This window comes from Callospermophilus lateralis, chromosome 19 (genome assembly GCF_048772815.1).
Source record: "Callospermophilus lateralis isolate mCalLat2 chromosome 19, mCalLat2.hap1, whole genome shotgun sequence".
In the NCBI taxonomy this organism is placed as follows: Eukaryota; Metazoa; Chordata; class Mammalia; order Rodentia; family Sciuridae; genus Callospermophilus; species Callospermophilus lateralis.
In genome coordinates, this window is record NC_135323.1 from 8436697 (window position 1) to 8461574 (window position 24878).

Sequence of the window (24878 nt, forward strand, 5' to 3'; positions counted from 1 at the left end):
ATCCACAAAATAAGCCTGTGATCTATGAGCCTTTATTGTGTCCAGTCAGTCAGCCTGAGAATTGGGGAGGCTAGGGGCCAAGGCAGAACCAGGTCCTGGGGTGGGCAGGATGGGGCAGGATGTGGCAGCAGGTCTGGCATGGTGGACGTCTATGTCAACATCGTAGGCCCAGACCCGATCTAGGCCTTCACCTATCACAGCTACAGGCTGCCAGGTGGGTAGGGGAAAGCGTCCAGATACAACACGAGCCCCAGCAGGCAGCTCCACCAGCAGTTTATCTTCCAGCAAGGGGAGCTGTGGGAGAGAGAAGTGGTGAGAAGACAGCAAGGGCAGCAGGACCCAACCTGCCCTTGTCCAGCAACCATCCCCAGGCCTCAATGCAGCGCATGCCAGTGTGTGGCCCCAACTCCCAGTGGGGCTGCAGACCTCAGACCTACCACGCTGGGGGCCAGGAACACGGACACGTTTCGGCAGTCCCTCAGGCTCACCTGTGAGGAGAGTCACCGGCAGGGGGAGGGGGCTGTCTGCCGAGTCCCTGCAGTTTCAGACCTGACCCCTGGCCCACCCAGGAGTCAGAGAAACCTGGCGCTGCCAGAAGGCTGACCAAGGTAGAATCTGAAGCATAATCAGGTGTGGATCTCAGGGGTCTAGGTCCCCTAGGTTACCTTCCAGAGATCCTCACGAAGGTAGCGGACACTGCCAGCACAACCGGCCCTCCAGGCATGCAACCTCGAAAGCCCCACAAGCCACGGGTTCAGTTCGTAGCCCACAGCCGGGCGGAGACCGCACCTGTGGGCCGCCAACACCTGCCGGCACCAGCAGTTCAGGACCCGAATGTTGGGGAGGGACGATCACACGAAGGGCAGGGAAGACACACAGGGACACACACGCGCCTTACAATTCTGCCGTCTCCAGAGCCCAGATCCACCATTTTTCCCGGGCGACCACGCAGCAACGACAACACATGCTCAACCTGCCGTGCACTGGCGCCTACATAGGGTACCTAGGCGAAATTAAGTGGGCGGGCTGAGGGCCAGAATCCATGGGCCACGTCCCTCGCAATCACCAGGTGGGGGCAGAATTTGCCTCCTGGACAAGAACTGGAAGTTCTGTGGTGGACTTTCCTGCCGCACCCAGAGCAGGTGTCAACCCAAAGCCCCGCCCAGCGTTTAGCTGCAGTCACTTTTCCGCACACCGGCGCCGTCCCTGCCATTCCAAGGCGACGCCTCCGTCCCCCACCGCAACCCACGCCGCGTCCCTGCCCAGAGTCCCACCCTTAGTGGTCTCGCCCTTCCACACACCCCAGTCCCACCCACCGGCCGGGCCCACACCCTTTCTAGTCCCACCCCTTCGCAGCCCCGCTCTTAACCCGGTTCCGTCCCCCGGTCAGGGACCGAACCACTCTTGGTCCCGCCCCTCCGTACTCCCTGCCCCCGGCCGCGGTCCCGCCCAGCTGAGGTTCCGCCGCGCGGCCAAGCCTCGCCCGCACCTGCAGCCGCAGCGGCACTCGGCGGAAGCCTGGCTGCAACAGCAGAGCCCACACGGCGTAGGCGGCCAGCCCCGAGCCCGCCGCCGCCTGCAGCAGCTCCAGCGCGCCCAGCCGCCGCTCGCGCAGCTCCGTCAACGCCTCGGCAGGGTCGTCGTGCTCCATGGCTGCGGAACACGCGGCTCAGGGTCCTCCCGCCTCCAAGCCCTTTCCCTCCGCCGTGCCCCGTCGGTTACGCGCCTTCCCAACGCTGCTCGGGCGAGTGCCGGTGGCTGAGCGGAGGCCGGGACTAGACGCCGGAAGTTGCCACAGGCCCACTGGCTGGTGCGTCGCGCGTTCGGCTCCGCCGGCCCCAGCCCAGGGCTCTCCCGCGGGTTCCGGGCGGCGGCGCCCTGCGGTTGCAGCGGCTCGGGTGGTCAGTAACCCTCGCGGGACGCACGGAGCCGCGGCCTGCTCTTAGCCGGCGTCAGTTGGCTCGGTCGTCCCACAATATGGCGACTATCGGGGCCTGTCCTGGCATGGGAACTTCCGAGCGGAGGCGGAGGCCCCAGCCTCCCGAGCGTGCACCGGATAGGGGTGCATTGGTGGGGCCGGCGGGAAGGGCTTGCTGCGGGCCTTGGGTCATAGCCAAGTCCTCACAAGGCTGACTTGGAGACCGGCGCGGGTTTCGCTGACCAGGACACCCTGGAAGTCAGCCAAACCCAGAGCGGTCCCGGGAGGACATCCTGCAGGCTCCCTCCCACAGCGAGGACCGTTAAGCGGGAAGGGAGGATGCGCTGGAGTTGGAGGGCCTGGGAGGAGGGGCTTGACAGGAAAGACTGGGGCGAGGAGACAGATGTTGGCTCTCTTCGGAGTGTGGTGGGAGGGGCGCCGGATGCGAGAGGCTGGGCCTCTGGCTGCTGGCCCAGCATTGGGGGTGGAAGGCAGCCAGGGGAGCCCTGAGATCACCTCCTCCAGAAAGTGAAAAAGGGTTGAGTGGCTCCTGGTAAAGCCCTGGGGTGGAGGTGGCAAGGAAAGGGACAGAACCTTGGATCAGGCAGCTGGTCACCTTATCACCCCAGACTGAGGACGAATGTTCTTGAATGTCATTGCCATGTCTGTGCACACAGCCTGGCTTGGCTGCTCAGCCATTCACGTCCTGGTCAGGGGACCCAACAAGGATGGAAACTGCTTCCAGAAAAGTGGGTGTGCCCAAGGCCAACCCTTCAGCCCCAATTGCAGAGTGTCTTCCATGCCTGTCTGCACATTGGCCCTAGCCTAACCAGACTGAGGGACAGAGACAGTTGTCCCTGGGCAGCAGCAAAGCCTCCGTGCACTGCACTGGGGAGGAGGCCTGTACACCAGCTCCTAGGGACCTATATCCTAGGGGGCTATAACTGGGCCCTCCCAGAGAAGGAAGGATGTGCACTGAGCTCCAGGTGTGGAAGCCCTGTTCTTGGGGGACTCCTTGCACTATTTCCAGTACCTGGAGCCAGTCTGGCTCCAGTAAGTCTCTCCGAAACTGCACCTGGTGACTCTTAACACTCATACCAGAACTCTGCTCTTCTGCCTTTGGGCACTCAGCAGCCAAGGCCTACCTGCCTAAGTTCACACACATGGAGGTGTCTCTGACCTTCATGGAGCCCTCAGGCCAGCTCCTGCAGCTCCAGTCCACTTCTTACCCACACCATTTCCTTTGCTATCTCCTCTCTCACTTCTTAGGCCTTGGCCACTTGTCTCCTGGAGCACCAAATTCTACTGTGCCCTTCTGTCTGAGAAGCAGAGCACTGTTGGAAAGTCAGTGATTTCTCTGGATGGTTGTGTGGGTAGGATGTTCAGGAACCTTCCAGGCTACATGAGTTGTAGTACACCTTCCCAGTGTATTTGTGGACTGGTGAACTGGGAGGTGGTCTATAAAAATCAGTGGATGTGGCCCAGAGGGGAGGTTGTGGGAACAGGTCTCTGCACTGACTGTGGGAAACTGGCCAGAGAATTAAGCCAGGTATCACAGGTGAGGATGCTACTCAGCCCTGGGGGAAGAACCTCCCCAGAACAGGTGAGCAGTGGGAGAGCCCAGGGTTCCCTCTTTGTCTGCTCCTGAACATGCTGGGGGTGGAAGTAAGGGTCTGGAGTCCAAGTAGGATGTTCATGAGTTGAGGGCCCCCCAGTACATCTTCCCCAGTGTATTTGTGGACTGGTGAACTGGGAGGTGGTCTATAAGCACCAGTGAATGTGGTCAAGAGGGGAGGTTGTGGGAACAGGTCTCTGCACTGACTGTGGGAAACTGGCCAGAGAATTAAGTCAGGTACCACAGGTGAGGATGCTACTCAGCCCTGGGGGAAGAACCTCCCCAGAATAGGTGAACAGTGGGAGAGCCCAGGGTTCCCTCTTTCTCTGCTCCTGAAGATGCTGGGGGGTGGGAGTAAGGGTCTGGAGTCCAAGGGGTGGTCCATGTTGCAGATGAAAAGTGGAGGTCTGAGTGCTGAGGATGCATGGTTGAGGAGATGAGAGGAAACAGTGGGAGGAGACCCAGTAGCGCCTGCCATCCATGGGTGCTCTCCTACACTACTCCTCAGTCTCAGGAAGCAGGCAGTTGAATTCATGGGTACTTAGATAGCCCGTCCCCTGGAGGTTCCAAGGCAGCCACTGAGCAGTCTGTATGGCACAGGGCACTCGGTCAGCCCAGTCTGGAGCAAGGGTGTGTGGACCCTATACAGGTTTGTCCCTCTCCTAGCCTCAATTTCTTGCCTGAAAGACGACAGACCCATTCAACTTCTGGGCTCCATCCCTGCCTCTGCCCCTTTCCCCAGTGAGAGCAGACAAAGATGAAAAGCTTGGCCCTGAGGTCCCCCAGCATTAGAGCTGTGGCTCTTTCCCAATAACTGAGGGGTTGAGGGTAAGCGGAATCTACTCTTCCAGGGCTGGAGAGCCCTAGTGCACACCCCCATGCAGGGGCTTTCAGCCTTAGGGCCTTGAGCTTTGTCCAGGGCCTCACTAGCCCTTATGCAGCTGGGAGGCTGAGGAAGAAGGCAGGGACAGCAACAATGGGACCAGTGGCGGGAAACGGTCCTTAGAGACCCTATTGTGCACCCCACTCGCCGGAAACAGACAAGCAGGATCCCACAGTGGAGACCCCACACCCTGCAGGCTCCTCGCCATGTCTGGATGCTCAGCACGTTGCAGGGGCCTCTGGACAGAGGGGCCCATTCTTCCCGGAGGGCGGGACTGGGCCAAAGATGACTGGCTCACAACAGCTACAGAGGGAATTGGCACTCTGCCAGACTGCAACCCCTTTCCTTCACAGGATGGGCTTAGAGCTGGGGGTGATGCCTACCTGCCTGCCCTCACACACCTGAGGGACCCCAGACCCCCTGGCCTTGGGAGTTATGGCACCTTTCGCTCCTGCTCTGAGCCCCAGAAGCACCTGGTGTTGGAGGCAACAGCCAGCCAATAAGCCAGACGCATGGGTAAGGTCCAGGCTGAGAAGGGGTGGGCAGAGACAGTAGAGGGAGAAGGAAATATTTTAAATGAGGCAGGTGCAGGGTTGTGCTAGCCAAAGGAGACCAGATCTACCATGTGATCAGTATTCTTATTGATTATCCCTAACCCTTGGAAGCAGCTGGGAACATAAATGCATCCAGAAGCCACCCCTCCCCACCTCCCTCCCACACACCCTCCCTAGCACCCTGTTCCCTGAAAAAGGCCCTCAGTCCAGTGTCACCTCACAGGGGTGGAGGTGGGCAGCCTGGGCAGATGTGTAGGCTCGGGTGAATTCTTGGACGCGAGGGGCACAGCCCAGCCAGGCTTCACCAAAGCGGCTCCAGCCCATGAAGAGGAAGGTGCCTGGGCCAGGGCGGACACCACAGCGCAGCTGGGTTCGAATGAAGGCCTGCCCCTGGCCTGCAGGCCCCCCCATCCCCAACAGTGGCAGTGTCTGGCGGAGGATATGGGTGGCCACCACAGTGATGACAGACTCCTGCAGCTCCATGTCATGTGTGACCCTGTGGATGGTCCCGCGGATCACTGCGGGGAAACATGTTGGCCAGGGGTGGGCCATCAGGGGAGGGCAGGCCCCAGGCTCCCCCACACGGGGACACTCACCAAAGTCACTGGTGCATGCAGCCAGGAGGAGCTCCTCATCACTGCAGGGCCTGCAGGCACCTGCATGCAGGAGGGATCATGAGCCCAGGCACCACCAGAAGTGCAGTCACATGGCATGTGTGCACACCTGTAGTCAAGAATTACCCTGGCAGGCAAGAGCCTGTGTGACACCCATCACAGACATGGGCCTGGGGGCTGTGTCCACCCGGAGCTCAGTGTCCTGGGGCACTCTTGAACACCCATCTCATATATACATACCAGCATTCAGGAACCTTCTGTGACTTCCCAGAGTGGCCTTCTGGGACCCAAAGAGCAGGAGCCCTGCCAGAGTGGCAGGAGATTATTGTGTGCTCTGGCTCTGGGGTTCCCATCTTTGGGGAAAGAGGTCGAACAGTGAGAGCCCCATCCCCTGCAGGGTCAGGCTGAAAGCTCCATGAGCAAAGAGCTGGGCCTGGTGCCCTGCAGAGGCAGGACTGTGTCTCCATGGTGACCGGGAGGCACACTGGACTTTTGTTGGCTGGGCTGGGGGAGGGGCATGAGGTCACCGCTAGGCCAGTGAGGACAGCTTTTGCCACAGGCTTTGACTCTGCCCGCCATCCCCTCCCCCCCAGCCCTTCAGGGACCCAAGTTTGCCAGCTTGGCCACCCCTTCCGCATTGCTCCCTGCCTGTTCTTTCCTTGATAAGAATCCCGAGGGTGGGGAGCTCAGCCAGAACCAAACAGGTGGATGGCTGACAACTGGCTGGACACTCTGCAGGGGGCTTACAAGTCCCATTCCAGCCAGTCCAAGGTAGGGCGCAACCTCGTGACTCCAACCTCCTCCCATCCAATCAGTCACTCACCATCCTCACCAAGACCGTGGACTTGTGGAGGCAGTTCTGGGCTTCGGTCTTCACGCAGCTCAAAGCGGAAGGCGGCCACCCGGCGGCTGATGTCGCGGTGCGGTGTGGCCTGCAGGAAGAGGGCCCGGCGCTCGCGGGGACCCCAGTGCACGCAGCGGCCCCCTGCCAGGCCTGGACCCTCGGTCAGCAGCAACTCCAGGGAGCCGCCCTCCCGTTCAGCGAAGACCTGGGCGCCCGCGAAGGGCCGCGCTGGGCGCAAGCAGGTGATGCCCGGCCTCGTGCCAAAGTCAGGAGCGCCCAGAGTCAGGCGAAGCGCCCCAGCCGGGTATAGCCACTCGATGGCGCCCTCCACACAGGCCAAGGTCAGCTGCCCCACGCTGCCGGGCTCCTGCGTCAGGCCGCTGGGGACAGGACAACAGCGCTGAGGCGAGCTGCTAGTGTCCTTGGCCCGCACAGCCCGCTTTCCCGTAGTAATCGCAGAACACCGGCGCCCCCTTTGTGAAGGACACCGAGGTCCAGCATTCCTTGGATTCCTGGGGGAAGCGCACTCCCATCTCAAGGTGGGAGCGACGCAGTCTCCCAGATTCTCCAAAAGGGAGCACAGCCGGGCTTGCACGTAGGGCCCCTACCTGCCCCTCCAGCTGCAGCGGTCCTCTGAGTAGCCGGCGCGCGCGGACACAGCCAGGAGGCCGCAGCAGAGTGCACAGAACAGCGCCGGGGGCGGCATGGCTCAGAGACAAGCCGGAGCTTCGGGTCTGGGGTCTTGGGGTGCTGCCTCTGGGCGGGGCGGCGGCGGGAGCAGCCCGGGCGCCGCCGCCCAGCCCGGCGCGGCTGGTCCCGGCCGCCCTCCGTAGCTCTGCGCTGCCCGCCCCCCAGCCCCGCTGCCCAGGCTCAGGGGGCCGAGGGCGGGGCGGCACGCTTGCCAATCGCGGCCCACCGTGGAACTTTCTGCCAATAGCAAAGGCTCTCGGGGGCGGGCCCAGTGTTCGGCGGGAGGACTGTCCAGCCCGCAGGGCCAAGTGGGACCTGTGGCTGTCCCTGCTTTTGCGCTGCGTCGCCCTTGCTGTCCTCCATCCCTACCTTGCCGGTACTGCGCCATCCTGGTCACCACTGTCCTCCGAGTTCTGGAGCCCTAGATGGAGTGGCTGAGGGCTTTGGTCCACCAGAAGAATGAGGGGCGGCTCACCCAGATGTTCCTGCCATGCCCCCTGAGTGGCAGCAAGTCTGGTCCTTTATGAGAGCGGGGGCTGCACTTCTAGCCCACACACCACCCCACCTGGTTCCTCTGCCCCTTCCCCTGAGGCAGCTGGTACCCAGGGAAGAATGGTCAATACCAGGGGCTGGGGATATAGATCAGTTGGTAGAGTGCTTGTCTTGCATGCACAAGGCCCTGGGTTCAATCCCAGCACCAAAAAAGAAAAAAAAAAAAAAAAGAAAAGAAAAAAGAAAAAGAGAGAGAGGGAGGGAGGGAGGGAGAGAAAGAGAGGGAGGGAGGGAGGTAGGAGGGCTGCCAACCTGTTGCTGCCCTCCAGGACGGGCAGGGTTGAGCTCTCTTAACTCTGTCTTCAGATATACAGGTGTCACACCTCAGGGTTGTTAGATGAATTCTGTGGAGGATGGAATCGTCTGGAGGAGCTAGTATGGGGAAGCCACAGACCTGTGATACAGGTAATTGTCAGGTAGAAGGATACCCTGTGCCACAGAAGCAGACCCAAGTCCAGACCAGCTGGCCTTCCACTTTCAAGTGAAGCAGGGGGTCAGGTGAAGCAGGGAGTGGTGAACTTCTGAGTATCAGGGGTCTCTGAGTTTGGCCTGAGGGGTGTGTTGGGGGAGGCAGCAGGAAGAACAGACATTGTGGGCAAGACTCTGTGGGAGAGTTCTTGACCCACCAGGAAAACTCGAGATGCCAGCCTAGACTCTGAACCCTGTGCCCACTGCCCCAGCTTCCCCTGTAGCCCTGGATTTGCAGCTTATAGCAGGCAGATGAGACTGGAGGGCCCCAGTGGGAGGGAGTAGTTGGAGTCCCCAGCCAGCCCCAGCAGGCTCTCTAGTACTGATGCCCTCCCCTGTCCCCAGAACCTTCCCAAACCAAAGACAGGCCAGGAGCCATGGGACTCAGGTGGCCTGCTGCCTCTGGTTGGGAGCCAGCACAGAGCATAACAATAGCCAAAAAACTAAAGTAACCCAATGTCCATGGCAAACATATTATATCCACAATAGGTTATTATTACTATTATATCATTCTGTTATTCAAAACAGAAAAGTTCCACACCTGCTATAATATGGATGAGCCCTAAGAAAATGAGCCAGTCACAAAAAGACAAATACTATGCAGTTCTACCTATATGAGGTTCCTAGAGCCGTGACATTCACAAAGGTAGAGGAATAGTTGGGTTTTACAGGCTTGGTTTCAGTTTGAGGAGATGGAAGGAGCTCAGGAGATTGGTTGTGCACTATAAGAATGTGCTTAATACTACTGAACCTAAGAGGGTTGATGGGCTGGGTGCAGTGTTGCACACCTGTCATCCTAGCTACTTGAGAGGCCAAGACAAGAGGATCTAAATGTTCAAGGTCAGCCGGGGCAACTTCATGAGACCCTGTCTCAAAAAAAGGGGGGGGGGGCTGAGGATATAGCTCAATTGGTAGAGTACTTATCTTGCAAGCACAAGGCCCTGGGTTCAATCCCTAGCACCCCCCCAAAAAAAATCCAAAATAAATAAATAAATGAAAAACAGGGCTGGAGCTCCATAGTAGATCACCCCTGGGTTCAATCCCCAGATCCAAAAATTAAAAAGGAAAAAAGCGAGAGAGCCCGGTGTGAACAGAAGGTTCATCAGATATTTGAAGAAGGAAGGGGGACCCTTGGGTCAGCTGCCATAGCTGTCCTGGCCCAAAGGCTGCACCATCACCTCCATCATCACCAGGTTGCAGCTACCCAAGCCCAGGCCCCTGGGGCATTTAGTGGGCTCCAGGCGCCCTCTGGAGGCATGTGAGGAGTCAGCCTCAGAATTTCGCCACTAACTCCAGCGTTCACCCAGAGAAGGGGATAGTGTCCTGGGTGCAAGAGAGGGGTTCCCAGAGGGTGACCTGGTCTAAGCTGCCTCCTCAACACTACGCTCCTTCTGCTGCTTGCACCATGCCCATCTTTTGGTGATACTGCAATGATGTTGTTACCAAGGGAGAAAACCCAGAGAGAAACCATTTCTCATAGCTCCTGTCCCACCCAGGGAAGCACCTCGGTGCTTCAGCCATTGAGCTCCAATGCCATGGGCAGGGATCCCGAAGGCCATGTGTGGCCTTAGTTGCTATAGGTACAGGATACAATGCACCTGGTGCCTGTGCTCAGTAACTACCTGGAGAGCAAATCAGGGAAAGGTTAAGTGAATGAATAAGGTCCTGACCTTGGGGAACTTGCCGACTGCTCGCTTAAGTGTATTCACATCGGACCTCGAAGTCTTGAATTCCCCCTGTGAGAGTGAAGAGATCTGAATGGCTGTCCCCCCCTCCCCAGCTTCTGCTCTGCCTGGCTTTGGCCAAGTGGCATGCAGCATCCCAAAACCTCCTGTCCCAAAGAGGGGTGGCCAGCTTCCCCAAAGGAGGAAGGCCTGGCTTCCCCAAAGGAGCCTTGGAGGAGCAGTCTGATCGAGGTGAGGGGCAGTGGAGGCCTCAGGCACTGCCATAGGGTGTCACCTCTCAGATGCCCACCTCTGCTATTGCACAGCCCCCAGGAACAACCCCCAGAGCAGTCAGAGTTAAGGGGGGCAGGGGGCAATGGCCTCAAGACTGATGGAGCTCAGAGCAAACCCAGACCATTTGGAGTGGATGGTGGGGATGGCAACGCCAGCCCTGCCAGCTTTACTGACCAAGGTGAGCTTGCCTCAAGGTACCAGTGAGCAGAACTCTGGAGGAAATGACCAGAAAGCCCAGAGAGAATAGTCAAGTCTCCAGCTTGCACAGGGTTCTCTGCCCAAGTCTCAGATTTCACTGGTAGCCAGGTGAGGGAGAGATGTGGGTGACCTGAGGCTGGCCCTCCCTGTGTCCTCAGATAAGGACTTGGCACTGAGATCCCTACAACCAGGAATGGTCACATGTGCTGCTCTGGATGGCCCTGGCATAGTGCTATAGCCCTGGGTATAAGGAGATAGTTTCTACAAATGAGGGATGGGGCTATCAGAGCCATCCAGTAACATGCTCAGTGGCATCCATCATGAGCACTGACCTGGGTCATCCACACAGCTTAATCTATGGAAACTCGGAGTGCTCAAGCCACCAGCTCTTTGGGCTGGGGTTCCCAGGAACAGTCATAGCTGCCGACTATCCCAGGGAGTCTGTGCAACCTATGGCTCCTGCCCACCTTCTGCCCTGCACCTCAAGGTGTGGGAAGCAAGATTCCTATTTCAGATGTTTTTCTTCACTTGCTGAGAAATGCCCCCCCCCCAATCTCTGGAGCTGAAAATGCAGCTGCTGATTGATTTGCACTTGAGCTAAAAATAGCTGCTGGCTCCAGCCAGGGCCAGGAAAATATCCCATTGCTAGGAGACGACCGTTGCTGGGAGACCGCCATCGCTAGGCGACTCCGTGTTGCTGCGGTGACAGATGGGCCCTGAGTCATCCTCAGCCGTGACAGGGGGCGGGCCAGGATGGAGCAGGAGCTGAGGGCCGCAGTGCCACACCATCCTCACCCATGGCCATCACAGCCACCTTGGCCACCATGGCCATGAAGTTCTCACACCTGTGGACATGATCTTCCACAGCCAGATGACCCACCTGCCTATCCCCAAGACTCTCTGCCTATCTCCTCTGCCTCCAAGCAGGGTCAGGGGAGTGGAAGCAGGGTGCCCCCATCTGGTCCCAGGATAAATCATTTTGCTCTTGAAGGGGCTCTCGCCATCAGTACTGTTCTGAGATCTTCAGGGTCTCCCTGTAGAGTCCAGACCCATTTCCCAGGAAGGGCTCAACAAGGGGGAATGCCTGAGCCCCATCTGGGGAGGGTGTGACCTAAGTCTGTGGCTCCAGGGCACAAATTCCTTCCCAGAGCCCTCAAGGACCTCCCATGATAAGACTGCAGCAGGCTTCAGAGCCCTCACTCCATGTGGGGTAACGTTTTTAGCTTTGATGTTACCATTACCCCCTTTCACAGCCCTCCAGGGCCTCAGGGCCAAATGTGCCAGCAGCCTCTGGTCCTCAACTCTCCTTGGTTCCAGGACTGAGGCCCACAGTGGCCCAGATGTGGAAGACTCCTCTGTTCTGAGGCATCAAGGCAAAAGGTACTCCAGGTGAGGGTCTTTCTACGTGAGGAGTGCTCCAGGTGAGAGAGTGCTTTAGTTGAGGGAGTCTCCAGGTGAGAGGGTCCTTCAGCTGAGGATCCTTCAGGTGAGTCCAGTGAGGGATGCTGCATGTGGAAGGTACTCCAAGTGCCCTCAGGAGCCCAGGTCACAGGCCCTCGCATACCAGTCCCCAGAATTGATAGAGGAAATGAGCATCTTCTGTGAGCTGGCCCCAGTCGGTGCCCCACACTTATACATTTATATGTATATAACTTTATTTTTTTTATGTGGCGCTGAGGATTGAACCCAGTACCTCACATGTGCTAGGAGAGTACTCTACCACTGAGCCACAACCCCAGGCCCAGTAACCCATGTTCTCTTTTAAAAATATTTATTTTGAGGTACTAGGGCTTGAACTCAGGGACATTCAACCACTGAGCCACAACCCAGCTCTATTTTGTATCTTACTTAGAGACAGGGTTTCACTGAGTTGTTTAGCATCTCACTTTTGCTGAGGCTGGCTTTGAACTCGTGATTCTCCTGCCTCAGCCTCCCGAGCTGCTGGGATTACAGGCATGCACCATTGTACCCAGCTTCGTACCTCACATTCTTTAAAGGAGATTAAAAGCCACTTAGCAGCCCAACCTCATCGAGGTCAGTTTTCTCTGGGGGTAAGTGCTGTTCTCCAAAGACATCTTACAAAATGGGACATATCCCCACAGGGTAGCCCCAAATCCTGGTGCTGGCAACCTGTCCTTCCTCCTTCCTCACTGTGTGCTGGGCACCTGTGTTGTGCTCAGTGCACAGCAATGGGAAGGAAAACACCCTCCTGGCCCTCAGAGGCTGCTGTCAGCCGACAGCCCACTCAAACACAACAACAGACAGCCAGCAGACAGACCAGGAGGGCATAGGAAGGGAAGGTCTTGGGGGAGAAAACAGCTGTCAAGGTCACCAGAGTCATCCAGGTGCATGGGGATGAGCAGCAGGAGAGACAGCTGATGCAGGTAAGGGATAGACCACGTTAGGGTGCTACAGGCAAGGGACATGGCACCCTCCTGGCCTCAGGGAATGACCAGCATGGCAGAAACTCCAAGAGCCAGGGATTAGGTAGAGCATGAGGCTGTGGGCCATCAGGGCTTGATGCTCAGGGCTTTGAAGACTGCATCCTGGAATGGACAGAGCCCTGGGAGGGACTGGACCATGCCTGGCACCTGAGGAGAACAGAGGGGTAGAGAGATCATGCTGGCAGACATGGAGGAGGGAAAGGAATGCACCTGACATGGGGAGGGTGACAGTGGTGGAGGGAAGCAGGTGGGACCTCTGGTGATAGGAAAGCCAAGCAGCCTTCTAAATAATAATCTCTAATGTCCTTGTGAGCAAACACTATCCTTGCTCAGATTCTTCAAAGGCAAGGCTGCTGGTTGGCGCCCATTCCAGGGCTGTGTGATCCCAAATCATTATGTGCCTTGGCCTTCCCCACGTCCCCCCTGTGCACTAGGGTGTGCTCATCTGGTGGAGCCAGGTCTCAGTGCCACCTGAAGCACTCATAGCGCACACCTGCTTACAGCAGGTGGCAGAAGCAGCTGCTGGAAGGTGACAGCACAGGTAGGACAGATGCCCTCTTAGCACCAGCATCTTCTTGGGCTTCATCCTACCCATCCCATGCCAAGCTGCCTTCTGTGGTCCACATTCAGGCAAGACCACATAGATGCTGCCCTCACCTGGCTGCAGCACCCTGGACCCAGTGAGGACAGCAAGGAGAACACTCCACTGTACCCCACCAAACCAACCTGGGTCCAGCCAGCCTGACCCTGCTCTCTATTGCTCTCAGGCCTCATGCCAGTCCCACTGGGCCCTGCTTCCCAACACCAGCTGGCTTCATTTTGTTAAGACACCGAGTCCTTTAACTTTTCCCTGCTTCCAATACCCTGCTCTGCTCTCCCCCACCTGACACTTCTGCCATCCTGTTCCCCAGGATGGGGCACCATTAGCATCTCTCCTTCAGCCCTGAGGCTGCTGGGAGATCTGGTGCACTCTGTAGCCTCTACAGGGACTCCCATATCCATCCTTACCCTGCCTGCAGCAACTACCCTTCCTGATCTCTAGTTGATCTCTGGGGACCTTTGCACTCCACTTCCAGAAACACTCCTTCGTCTCACCCTTCAGGTCTCAGCTCACGGTGACATCCTCAGGATCACCACCCTCTAGAGGTCACCACCATGGTACCCTTTCATCATCACCCTCTGAAGTGATATTGAGTCACTTGTTCGCATGGTTCCGCAGGTATGTGCCTGTACCAAGAGGGTTCCTGGGTCTGGCCCGCAGCAGGTGTCAGGGATTGGGAAGCCAGCAGGCCTGGTTTCCAGCTCCCCTGGAGGGTGCCAGAGGGTGGGGACAGACCACCTGGTCTCCTCAGAGCTGGCTTCCCCTTCCTCGACCCAGTAGGTGGCAACTACAATCCACTGCACGCGCGGGGCCGGCTCCCAACCCCAAAGGACCGCTGCCTTGGCTAACCGCTGGCACCAGGGATCCTGAGTTCTCCGCCCACAGGTTGCGGGGTCGCCACAGCTTCGCGCCGGCAGGCCGCTGGAGGCTGCTCTCAGGCCGCGCGCGCTGCCCTTCCCGGTCCTTTCCTCCCGCGACCTCCGGGTCTCACCGCGTGCCTGCGTTTGTTATTGTACGGGCGCCCGCAGCGAAGGCGGGTCCCGAGGCGCGCGGGTTCTGGCGCGTGCCCGTTGACGACGAGCCAGGCGCGCGCTGAGCGGGGGTGAGAGTGGGGGTGGGGCGGGGCTCAACATCCCAGGCGCCCCCTCCCGGCTCGCGATCCTGGATTGGTTCTGACGCCGGGAGCGCGCGAGGGCGCGGCGCTTAGGGCCGGGCTGGGGGCGCGCGCGGCGCCGCGAGCGGCCGCGGAGGAGCGCGGGGAGGAGCGCGGAGGAGGAGCGCGGGGAGGAGGGCGAGGGGAGGGAGGAGACACTCGCCCCGCTCCCTGCAAAGCGGCCTTATTTATCTGGGCACAGCCACAGCCTCCCCGGTGGGAGGCTCGGGCGGCGGATCCTCTCCCACCGGGGAGCTCCGCTCCGGGCGCGGCGGAGGGGGCCCGGCGGGGCGCGGGGCGCGGGGCGCGGCCGGGCTCTGCCCGCCAGTCCAGCACCTCGGCCGCCTCCGAGCTCGCCGGCGCCCATGCTGGGCTCCCTATGACGCGAGGTCGCCGGGCGGACAGCGTGGCATGAGCCAGGAGCCCAGGCCAAGGTAAGGTGTGTACGCGCGCGGCCAGGCTGCGAGGCGGGGAGGGGTCCAGGCCAAGCCACGGCTGTGGCCACAATGAGGAGGGGACAGAGTGGGGGCTTAGGACCTCACAGTCGCCGCTGTCGCCAGGAAAAGGCTTACGTAACGGCAGCCCCTTCCCCACTGCACCCCGCAGCCGCTGGGCCTTCAGCCCTACCAGGCCCTCCGTAGCACCTCGCCCCAGAAGCCCGCCTGATCGAGGCCCGCTCCCCAATGGCAATGCGGTCAGGGCTGTGGATCAGTGCCACTGGAGCCGCCGAGAGGAAGCTCCATGCCCCCGCCCCAGGACACAGAATTGCAGGTCCCCAGCCCCCACACTTCCTGGCTGGGTTTTGGGCTCTGGGCCCCCTGCTCCAGTGTCCTTAGCCCCTGAGTCTAGTGACAAGTGTTCGATGTAATAAAACTCCAGGAGGAACCATGTGAGTATGTGGCCTGGGGGCTGATCCCCTCCTGGATACCTTCCACTGACATGGACCTGTATGGAGCTGCCACCCATGATGTGGGGTGGCAGAAGGAGAAGAGGGAGTGGGCTGGCATGTCCCTGGTTTGGGAAGGCCTATTAGGCCTTAGCCAAGGCTGAAGGGCCTTAGATGGGAAACTGGGCACAGGGAATCCCATGCCCTCCTGGAGGTTTGGATGGGTAGGGAAGGCTTCCCACTCACCATCCCAGGAGAAGCCTGACTGTTAGAGCTTCAGAACCCATGGCCCAGCAGCCACTCCTCCGGCCCCTCCTGGCTCTGAGCAGGCAGATTGACCTCTGCAGGAGGACCAGATGGCAGATACCACTTCACCTGCCTCCCTCCCTCAGGCCCCTAGCCATGTTGTCTCTGGTCAGTAGGCAGCTCAAACCTCCATGGTGCTTACTGGACACAGGGCCCTCTCTCCCAGCCGCCCCTCCAATAAAATGCTGGACAGCAGCCTCAGAGCTGAAGGCCTGGGCTGGGCAGGGAGCCTGAAGCTTTGGGGCTGCCCAGGCCAGGGACTGGATGAGGAGCCATCAGGAAGGAAGGGACATTCAAAGCCCAGCTGTAAACGTGGGCAGTGCATGGGGATGCCAGGACTCAACTGGCATTGTTCCTATCACTTCCACTACCTTCTTCTCAACCACTGCTTACCTTGCGCCCAGCCTATCAGTTGAACACCCACCACAGGGGATGTTCAGGGAGCAGGCTCACCCCTCCAGCCCACACCCACTTTCAAGGTACTGAACAAGTTCTATTCTCCACTGATGAGAGGAAAACAAGTCCCCAGGTAGGAGGGACCTAGGCCCAGGAAACCCTAAACTGCTGAGATGTAGGCACACCCCCAGAGTGGAAGAGGGGCTATTCCTCTGGTATGCACTGACTGCTTGCAGAACCTGTCTCCTCCCCTGTGCTATGCCTCCAAGGCTGGTGCAGGGGGGAGGGTAGGGAGGGCAGCAATGGAAGCTCTAGGGGACTAGTGGATAGCCCAGAGCCTTCCCACCAGTAAGTAGACCAGTAGGAACCAGTGGCTGCACCCACTGCAGAGGGTGCATGCAGACTATGTCCTTTCATTTGGCAAACACCCAAAGCAGTAGGTACTAGGGGAACTATCCTAAGCCTTGGATGCTCATATTCTTTAGAGCAGGGGAGGCAGATGAGCCTGAATCCAAGGTCCACTCCTTAGCCCTGCATGACTGAGCTGCCCTGGACTTGATCACAGGGCCTCAGTGTGCTGGAGCATCTACATAGGTCTGTCTCAAGGCCCATGTGCACCCTGGGCTAAAAATCTTGTGCACCCCAGAAGCATCTCCAACTGAGGGTGGAAGGTGCTCCCCTCCCACCCTCAACTGGAGACACGTGCAGTGGCAGGGATGTGCCTGAGTCATGGGGTTGTCATGGAACGTGTCAGCCTGCACCGTGCTCCTAATCCCAACTACTGTGGTTGTCACCCTGGTCCATGGGGGCTGCCACTGCAGACAGCCTGATGTGAGTTTTTGGTTACCCATGCCTTGCCTAGCTCACAGGTCCTCAGCAGGCAGAAGGAGCTGGTCAGTACAAGTTCTCTGGAAGTCACACCTCCCAGAATCCAAGACAGGTTATATCCTGACCTGGTGCTCAGAGATGGGGCTATCAGAGATGGGAGAAGAGTCCCCAAAACTGGGGGAGATAAGAGGCAAGGATGTTGGTGGGCATGCAGATTGCAGCCTCTGGAAAGAGAGCAAGAGGACAGTAGGAATCCTGCTGGGTGAGGCTCAGAGAGACCACTAGCCCGAATCCCAGCAGAACACAGAGAACCCCATGAAGCAGAAGAGGACAGAGCAAGGAGCCATGGATGTGTACCTATGCAGGGGCACTGGGGAGCAGATAGCCTAGAGGTCTTGGGTTAATCACAGCTTTCACAGCTTCTGAAAAATCACCCTCTGAGCTTTGCTTTCCCAACCCCTGGTCAGGTGGTATGGGAAGAGCTCAGGCCAACAACGGGAAAGACCTAGGCAGCATTTCCCTTGTCCCTCTCTCCTGGAGGCACCTGCCCTCTTCCCTAGGGTCAGGCCAGATTATGGGGGATGGACAGCCAGTGTCTTTATCCCCATAGCTCCAGAAGGGGGACTTAGCAGAAAAATAGATGCAAGGTGTCTTCTTTCCCCAGGTTCTGCGTATTCCAAGGCCTATCTCAAATCCCTGGGGTCTTGGGAGTCTTCCCAGCAACCACATTACCAACTCAGTCCCAACCCCAGTGGCCTCCCTTCCCTATGAACACTGATCCCTATCACAACTGTGATTAAGTTCTTGATAGCCTGCCTCCCCTCTCAGTCAGCCTCCTGTTCTCCCTTGAGCCTCTCAGGCCTCTGTACAGCCTTACTAACTGGGCTGCCATTTCTCGCCTATACGTGCTGTCTGTTCTCAAGAAGTCCCCAAGCCAGCAAAGAGGTGGATAGTGATGACAGCCCAGGAAGTGGGTGAGACCCTGGAGATGCCCAGTCATGGAGGCAGGAGTGGGGCTCACACCTGCAGCTGGAGTAGAGGAATGGGGGACTGGCTGGGCCAGGTGTGAGGGCTGGAGGGGAGGCTCTGAGGCCTACCTGGGTCTTAGGGTCCAATGACCTGGTAGGCAGAAGAGGTAGCTCCTTGTGGGGCCCCAATATGGCCATCTGTGGGTCATAAAACTGCCCAGAGCTGGAGTCCTCTTGGGAACCCACAGTGCCCACTGCACTCCTTTAGCTCCTAATGTGACTCTGAGAACAGAGTCCAGTCATCACTCCCCAGGAGCACCCTGATCTGATCCTGGCTTGGGCTCACAAGTTCAGGAGAATAACCACTGCTTCCCTTTTCCCCAGTAGCCCCTCCACAGCCTATTCCAACAGGGAACCTCCCCAGAATTCCACTCTTAACTGACCAGAACACACCAGGACTGCAGTTGTCATGCAAGCTTGGTTGACGTTTTCAAAGCCTCTCTTCCCAGGGTCAGCTCCTAAGGTGCTTGTCCCTAAGGAAGAACCAGCCCTGAACAGACTAGCAGCTGTGCCTGCACTCCTAGCAGTAAGCTCCAGGCAAGCTCTCAGAGTCACCCTGTTGGAGAGCAGCTGCAGTGTCAAGGCAGGGGAGAGGGCCTTGGTCACCATTCAGCAGAGTGGCAGGGACAGGCAGAGGGGCCCTTCTCAGAACCCTCCAGGGACCTCTTGTCTAACTGGCAGGAAGGCCCCAGTCTCCCAACGTGAGCTCCGCCTTTTCCCAAGGCCTCAGCCCATGAACCCAGCTGTAGTGGAGGCTTCTAGGGCTGGGTTAGTCAGGCCAGGAATGTGAGCAGCGGGAGCCCCCATAGAAAGTGGGCACAAAGTTGGGGAGTGGTGGGGCTGCCTCTGTGGTGCAGTTCCATGCCAGGGCAGAAGGCCTTGGATGGGAGTGTGGGTTGAGGGTCAGTCAGAAGCCATCCTCAGCCTATTCCTCCCTCCACAGACGCTCAGACCACCTTGTTTTCACCAGCTCTACCCTGAGGCCTGAAAGTAGGGATGGGATTTGAGCTCCTGCACATGTGAGCTCCCATGGAGGGACCGCAAGGAGTCCCGCAGATGCCCGGGGCACCCACGTGCATCCCCCCAATTTGGGTGCTCCACGTGCACACCCGCGGCTGGGAGCATTTTCAGGCTAAATCCGCACAGCTCTTGGAATATTTCTTCCTTGGTGCCGCCTCCGCGCCTCCTCCGGATCCTAGCCGAGCAGGCCGCTTCTCCCCCCCGCCCCCCTCCACCTCTGGGGGCCCCTCCCTGGTGAGCTAGGTTTGCCAGGCTTTGGGTTTATCGGAACCTCCCCCTCAACCCCGTCCTCCTCTGTCAGCGGTGCGGTCGGCGGCCTGGCCCCCGGGAGCATGCACGGCCGCTGTCCATGGTGCTACAGGCTGGGCGCTGAAACTGGTCTGCGGGAAAGGGTGGAGTCCGGGTGGGTGGGGCATTCTGGATGTGGAAATCAGGGCGCCCTGGGTCTAGGGAGCAGGGGGCCCCTTCTGGGGACATGGCGTATATTCAGCCGGGGGCTGCCTCTCCATTCTCTGTACAACTTCCAGAACGGCCTTGCTGGGGCAGGAGTGGAGGCGGTCGCTGGCCTTACCCTGGTCCTTAGGGGGTGCGGCTGTCCTACCGTGGTCCACATTTCCCTGTACTGACACTGGAATAGCTCTGTGTTAGGCCTCCTCCACAACTGTGATGACACTGTGACTCACCAGCACCTCAAGTTCCTTATCTGAAAACTGGGGTACCAATAATGGCCACCCCCCCCCACTTCCCTCTGCCTCCCACCATGGTTCGTGTTCTCTTGGAAACTGTGGGGTATGGACAGACAGCGTCCTCAGTCCTGCAGCACTAGATGGAAGATGGCCAAAAGGGGGACAGGAACTGTTCTCTTCCTGAGGGTCTGCATATTGTATCCACCCCAAGCCTTGGGAAGTCCTTAGGACTCTTCTCAGACACTACTATGGTGGTTCTGTGAGACTTCTGTGAGGTGATGGCCCATCTTCATCAGGCAGGAGGAGAAGGGAGAACTGGAGCAGCTCCTGCCCTTCCTCTGAGACTGTGGGGCAAGAAGATGGGGACCTGCATGTAGGTTCCTGCTTGGTCCCGGGGTCACCTACAGACCCAAGAAGGTAGATCATGTATTGCTTTTGGTTCTGCCCTGAGGCCCAAAAGCTAACTCCAAGTCCCTGACCAAGATTTACTGGGCACCATGCAGGGGTTGAAGTGAGGAAATGGAGGCTCTGAAAAGGCCAGTGGCTAGCTGAGACCACAATTCAAAGTGGGGCCTGTATGGAGTCCAGGGTATGGGACCTCAAGTGTGTACCAGTGAGAACTCTGGGTGTTCTGCTTCCTCAATGGATGTTGGATGGGGGTGAGCAGGAGCAGATGATGGCACTGTGAGTCTCACTGCTTCTCCCCACCATAGCTTTCTGTGCTGTGTCTTGTGCCACCCAGTTATAGCCCTGAGGGCCTGAGGAGGGGAGCTGGACTAGGTGTGGCCTTACTCTCATCCTGTGGGCAATGACCCTGGCCTGAGAAGACTCTTCCTTGGGGCTCTCATCAGCCAGCTGTGGTCCAAACTTTGACTCCATCATTTAACCGATCATAGCCTCAGACAAGCAATTCACCTAATCTTGGCCTTGTCTTCCTCATCCATACAATGTGTACAGTCACCACAGCACTATCCTCATCAGCATAGGTGAAGAATTATAGAAAAAGCATGTGTTGGACTGGGATGTAGCTCAGTGGCAAAATGTTAACCTTGCATTCCCAGAGCCCTGGGAATAATAAATAAATAGTGTCTCCAGGGCTCACCATGCTGGGGAAAACAGCTTCTCTCTCTCTCTCTCTCTCTCTCTCTCTCTCTGGGCAGACCCTGAGGCTCAGAAGGGTACAAGAGGCCCTTCAGAGAGCTGTGCTGGCATCCTGTAGAGATGGGTTGCCAGAGACTGCCCCAAACTCTATCCTCAGTTTCCCAGTCCCTGACCAGTAGAGTTAGGGTCCTGGTGATAGGCAAAGGAACACAGGTGAAGGGAGTGGTCAGGGACTTCATCTCTCTACCTCCATTCTCTCATGTGTGAAATGGGAATAAGCATCCAAGAGTACCATGAGCAGAGCAGGTTGAGTTAGTGCACACAGTAGGTGCTAAATGAGTACAGAGATCATTGCCTCCCCTTGCTGCACTCAACCAGGGAGGTACACACTTAGAGCTTGGTTCTAGGAGTACCATGGTGGGGGGCACCCAGGGATGGGAAGGAGCAGGCTTCCTCAGCCTTCCCAGAGACTATCAGACTCATTGCCCCTCTTGGCCTGTCTGCAGAACATTCGAGGAAGATGTCGAGCCCCGGTGTCAACGGCGACCCCAAACCTCCATGCTTGCCTCGAAATGGCCTGGTAAAGCTGCCGGGCCAGCCCAATGGCCTGGGAGCAGCCAGCATCACCAAGGGCACTCCTGCTGCCAAGAACCGTCCCTGCCAGCCACCGCCCCCACCCACCCTTCCACCTCCCAGCTTGGCATCCCCGCTGTCCCGGGGCACACTTGCTGGGGGCCCCTGCCCCCTGGCAGGTGGACCAGCCTCAGCCTCGGTGCCTGGACCCCCAGCAGAGCGGCCACCACTGGCCACAGATGAGAAGATCCTTAATGGCCTCTTCTGGTACTTCTCAGCATGCGAGAAGTGCGTGCTAGCCCAGGTGTGCAAGGCCTGGCGGCGTGTGCTCTACCAGCCCAAGTTCTGGGCAGGCCTCACACCTGTACTGCACGCCAAGGAGCTCTACAACGTGCTGCCTAGTGGTGAGAAGGAGTTCGTGAACCTGCAGGGCTTTGCTGCACGTGGCTTTGAGGGCTTCTGCCTGGTTGGGGTCTCCGACCTGGACATCTGTGAGTTCATCGACAACTATGCGCTCTCCAAGAAGGGAGTCAAGGCCATGAGCCTCAAGCGCTCCACCATCACGGATGCCGGCCTAGAGGTGTGCCCCCAAAGTGGTCCAGGTGGCAGGGACAGGCAGCAGAGCTGTATGGGTGTGGAAGGGTATGGAGCATAGAGGAAGCTTAGCACAACAGAGAACAAAGAAACATATCATTGCCCTAAGGAGGAGCACTGCCAGGGGTCAGGGAGGACTGGCTACATAGTTTGTGGGACCTGATGCAAAGTGAAAATGTGGATGCTTATTCAGAGATGATTAAGAATCTCAAGATGAGCTAGGTGAGGTGGTGCATGCCTATAATCCCAGCAGCTCAAGAGGCTGAGGCAGGAGGATCACAAGTTCAAAGCCAGCCTCAGCAATTTAGTGAGGCCCCTAAGCAATTTAGCAAAACTTTGTCTTGAAATAAAAAATAGAAGGGACTGGAGGTGTGGCTCAGTGGTTAAGTGCCCCTGGGTTTAATCCCTGGTACCAAAAAAAGAAAAAAAAAGAATTTCAAGGGGGCAACAGCAGAGCAATTAAGTATGAGACTGAGAAGGAAAGTCACTTCTCTCTGGCCTTGGGTGGGTAGGATGCTGGAGGGAGGTGAAAGGTAGTTGAGGAAGGGTCTCCTATTAGCAAAGGTCAGAGGAGCAGTGAACAACCTGCCCAGTCCCCACTATCTGGACTATACCAACTGTTCTGAGCACCTACTCTGGCAAAGCCATGGCTCCTGGGGCCCCTGTGCCATGCCCCTCTTTGGAATGTTGTTGAGATGTTACACTGTAAGTGCAGTCCTCAGAGTTCAACATACTTGCACAAGTCCACACCCAAGAGACTACTGCTTCCTGGCTCCCAGCAGCTCATTCCAACCCATCTCAGGCAATCCTCACCACACCCTGAGGGAGGAGCCTACTGGGGAGGGTTTGGGGAGCAGAGCCAGGCATGGCCCTGACCTGTGCTGCCCACAGGTGATGCTGGAGCAGATGCAGGGCGTGGTGCGCCTGGAGCTGTCGGGCTGCAACGACTTCACTGAGGCAGGGCTGTGGTCCAGCCTCAGTGCGCGGATCACCTCGCTGAGCGTGAGCGACTGCATCAATGTGGCCGACGACGCCATCGCGGCCATCTCGCAGCTGCTGCCTAACCTGGCGGAGCTGAGCCTGCAGGCCTACCACGTGACGGACACGGCGCTGGCCTACTTCACTGCGCGGCAGGGTCACAGCACGCACACGCTGCGTCTGCTCTCTTGCTGGGAAATCACTAACCACGGCGTGGTCAACGTGGTGCACAGCCTGCCCAACCTCACAGCACTCAGCCTCTCAGGCTGTTCAAAGGTCACCGATGATGGTGTTGAGCTCGTAGCGGAGAACCTACGCAAGCTGCGTAGCCTCGACCTGTCGTGGTGCCCTCGCATCACAGACATGGCACTAGAGTATGTAGCCTGCGACCTGCACCGCCTGGAGGAGCTTGTGCTGGACAGGTGCGCATGTCCCCGCACCCACTGCGGGGTCACCATGTACCGGAAGCCTAGAGTGGGTGGGTCTGAGTCCATGGGCTTCTGGTGTGGGTGAGGCTGCTGAGGGGACAGACAGTGACAGATCTATGGTGTAGTGGGCAGCACCAGCGAGAGCAAAGTGCCAATAGTCGGGGGAACTACAGCAATGTTTGGTTGAACCCAAATCCTTCCCAGAAGCTGGTGCTAGGACATGCGGGGGGGGGGGGTAATTGAAGAGGGGTGGGCTACAGGATGGTGGGGCCATCATGGGTGAGGTGGGGGTTTGCGCTAGGGACAAGGTGGGGTAGGGGGTAGGTCGCGGCAGCTTAGGGGGCGGGTGAAGTGATTTGAAGGTGGGCAGTCCCCCTCTGGTGCCACCACAGGTGTGTACGCATCACGGACACTGGCCTCAGCTATTTGTCCACCATGTCATCCCTCCGCAGCCTCTACCTGCGATGGTGCTGCCAGGTACTGGACCTTCATGCCTTCTGTGATAGGGGGATAGGCAGGCGTGGTGGGGGGTGAGGGGAAAGCACCAGTCCAGCCTGCTTACCTTTTTCCGGCCCCACTCAGATCCCACAGGGGTCTAAGATCCATTTGCACCCATTATCGAACCTAGACAGAACAGGTGGGGACCCCAGGGTCCTCAACAGCACTTCCCAGCCTCTGGCTGGTGGGGGGGGGCATTGAGAAACCTCCATCTTGAACCCTGCCTCCAGCAACTCCTGCGGCTCCAGGTTCAGTTAACTTGCCCTCTCCCACTTTTGCCCAGGTGCAGGACTTCGGGCTGAAGCACCTCCTGGCCATGAGGAGTTTGCGTCTCTTGTCTCTGGCAGGTGAGACCCTCCCTCCCCTGCATGCCTCCCAGGCAGTGTCCACTACACTCATCTAGTCCTCCCTTGTGCGGATTCACACCTGACTTTGGATGGCTGAGTTGCAGGTTCAAGTTAGGAGAGGGGCAAGCTGTAGTCCATCTCAGGCATCGCCGGGCTCCTCCCAGAGCCACTCGGCCCAAGGAGGCCCCTGCCACTCAGCAAGGACCTAAGAGCCCAGCATGGGCCTCTCCCACTCAGCTCAAGGCCCATCCACAGAGTGCTGGCCCGCGGGGTCCCAGTTTTTTGTCTGGCAAAGCTGAGCCCCACCATTGTTCCCACTGGTTTGATTCAGGCTGCCCACTGCTGACCACCACGGGGCTGTCGGGCTTGGTGCAGCTGCAGGAGCTGGAGGAGCTGGAGCTGACCAATTGCCCGGGAGCCACACCTGAGCTCTTCAAGTACTTCTCGCAGCATCTGCCCCGCTGCCTAGTCATCGAGTAGCGCTGGGCTCCCACCCAGGCCTCGGGAACCGCCACGCTCTGGGCGGGGCGAGGGGCTCTTCCAGGCCCCTCGGTGGACCTTGCCCAGCAGCCGCGTATGATCCCGCGCGGGAGGCGGGACGAGTTGAGGACAGCCCCGCGCCGCGCCGCCCTCGGCCCCCTCCGCTCCTCTTTCTGTCCGCCCCAGGCAGGGGACGACCAGGCCAGCCCCACGCACGCACGCACACTCGGGGACTTT

General features: G+C 58.5%; 2 protein-coding genes across 6 annotated transcripts; one reads left to right on the top strand and one right to left on the bottom strand.

The window, feature by feature from the left end:
• Positions 1-16: 16 nt before the first annotated feature.
• Positions 17-7308, bottom strand: Metrn (meteorin, glial cell differentiation regulator). Of its 5 annotated transcripts, none has more exons than XM_076840349.1 (9): positions 7037-7308; positions 6408-6808; positions 5825-5887; positions 5567-5626; positions 5187-5488; positions 899-1003; positions 666-806; positions 427-488; positions 17-294 (listed from the first exon to the last, which is right to left on the bottom strand). In XM_076840349.1, the coding sequence occupies exons 1-9, from the start codon at positions 7132-7134 to the stop codon at positions 201-203; spliced, it is 1326 nt and encodes a 441-aa protein (XP_076696464.1). In that variant the 5' UTR covers positions 7135-7308; the 3' UTR covers positions 17-200. The 5 variants fall into 5 exon arrangements, with proteins under 5 accessions (XP_076696464.1, XP_076696461.1, XP_076696460.1 ...); XM_076840346.1 differs by having other exon boundaries at positions 438-488; positions 6417-6808; positions 7037-7303; XM_076840345.1 differs by having other exon boundaries at positions 438-488; positions 7037-7303.
• A 7582-nt stretch (positions 7309-14890) lies between these two features.
• On the top strand, positions 14891-24641 carry Fbxl16 (F-box and leucine rich repeat protein 16). The gene is made up of 6 exons (XM_076840718.1): positions 14891-14926; positions 21250-21896; positions 22802-23310; positions 23709-23793; positions 24098-24161; positions 24493-24641. The coding sequence occupies exons 2-6, from the start codon at positions 21264-21266 to the stop codon at positions 24639-24641; spliced, it is 1440 nt and encodes a 479-aa protein (XP_076696833.1). The 5' UTR covers positions 14891-14926; positions 21250-21263.
• Positions 24642-24878: the final 237 nt, after the last annotated feature.

Coding starts and splice junctions, on each gene's coding strand:
- Metrn (XM_076840345.1), bottom strand. CDS start 7,134: ATGCCGCCCCCGGCGCTGTTCTGTGCACTCTGCTGCGGCCTCCTGGCT. Junction 6,809..7,036: donor CGCTGCAGCTGGAGGGGCAG/GTAGGGGCCCTA, acceptor TCCTGTCCCCAG/CGGCCTGACGCAGGAGCCCG. Junction 295..437: donor TGTTCCTGGCCCCCAGCGTG/GTAGGTCTGAGG, acceptor TCTCTCCCACAG/CTCCCCTTGCTGGAAGATAA.
- Fbxl16 (XM_076840718.1), top strand. CDS start 21,264: ATGTCGAGCCCCGGTGTCAACGGCGACCCCAAACCTCCATGCTTGCCT. Junction 21,897..22,801: donor TCACGGATGCCGGCCTAGAG/GTGTGCCCCCAA, acceptor TGCTGCCCACAG/GTGATGCTGGAGCAGATGCA. Junction 23,794..24,097: donor ACCTGCGATGGTGCTGCCAG/GTACTGGACCTT, acceptor ACTTTTGCCCAG/GTGCAGGACTTCGGGCTGAA.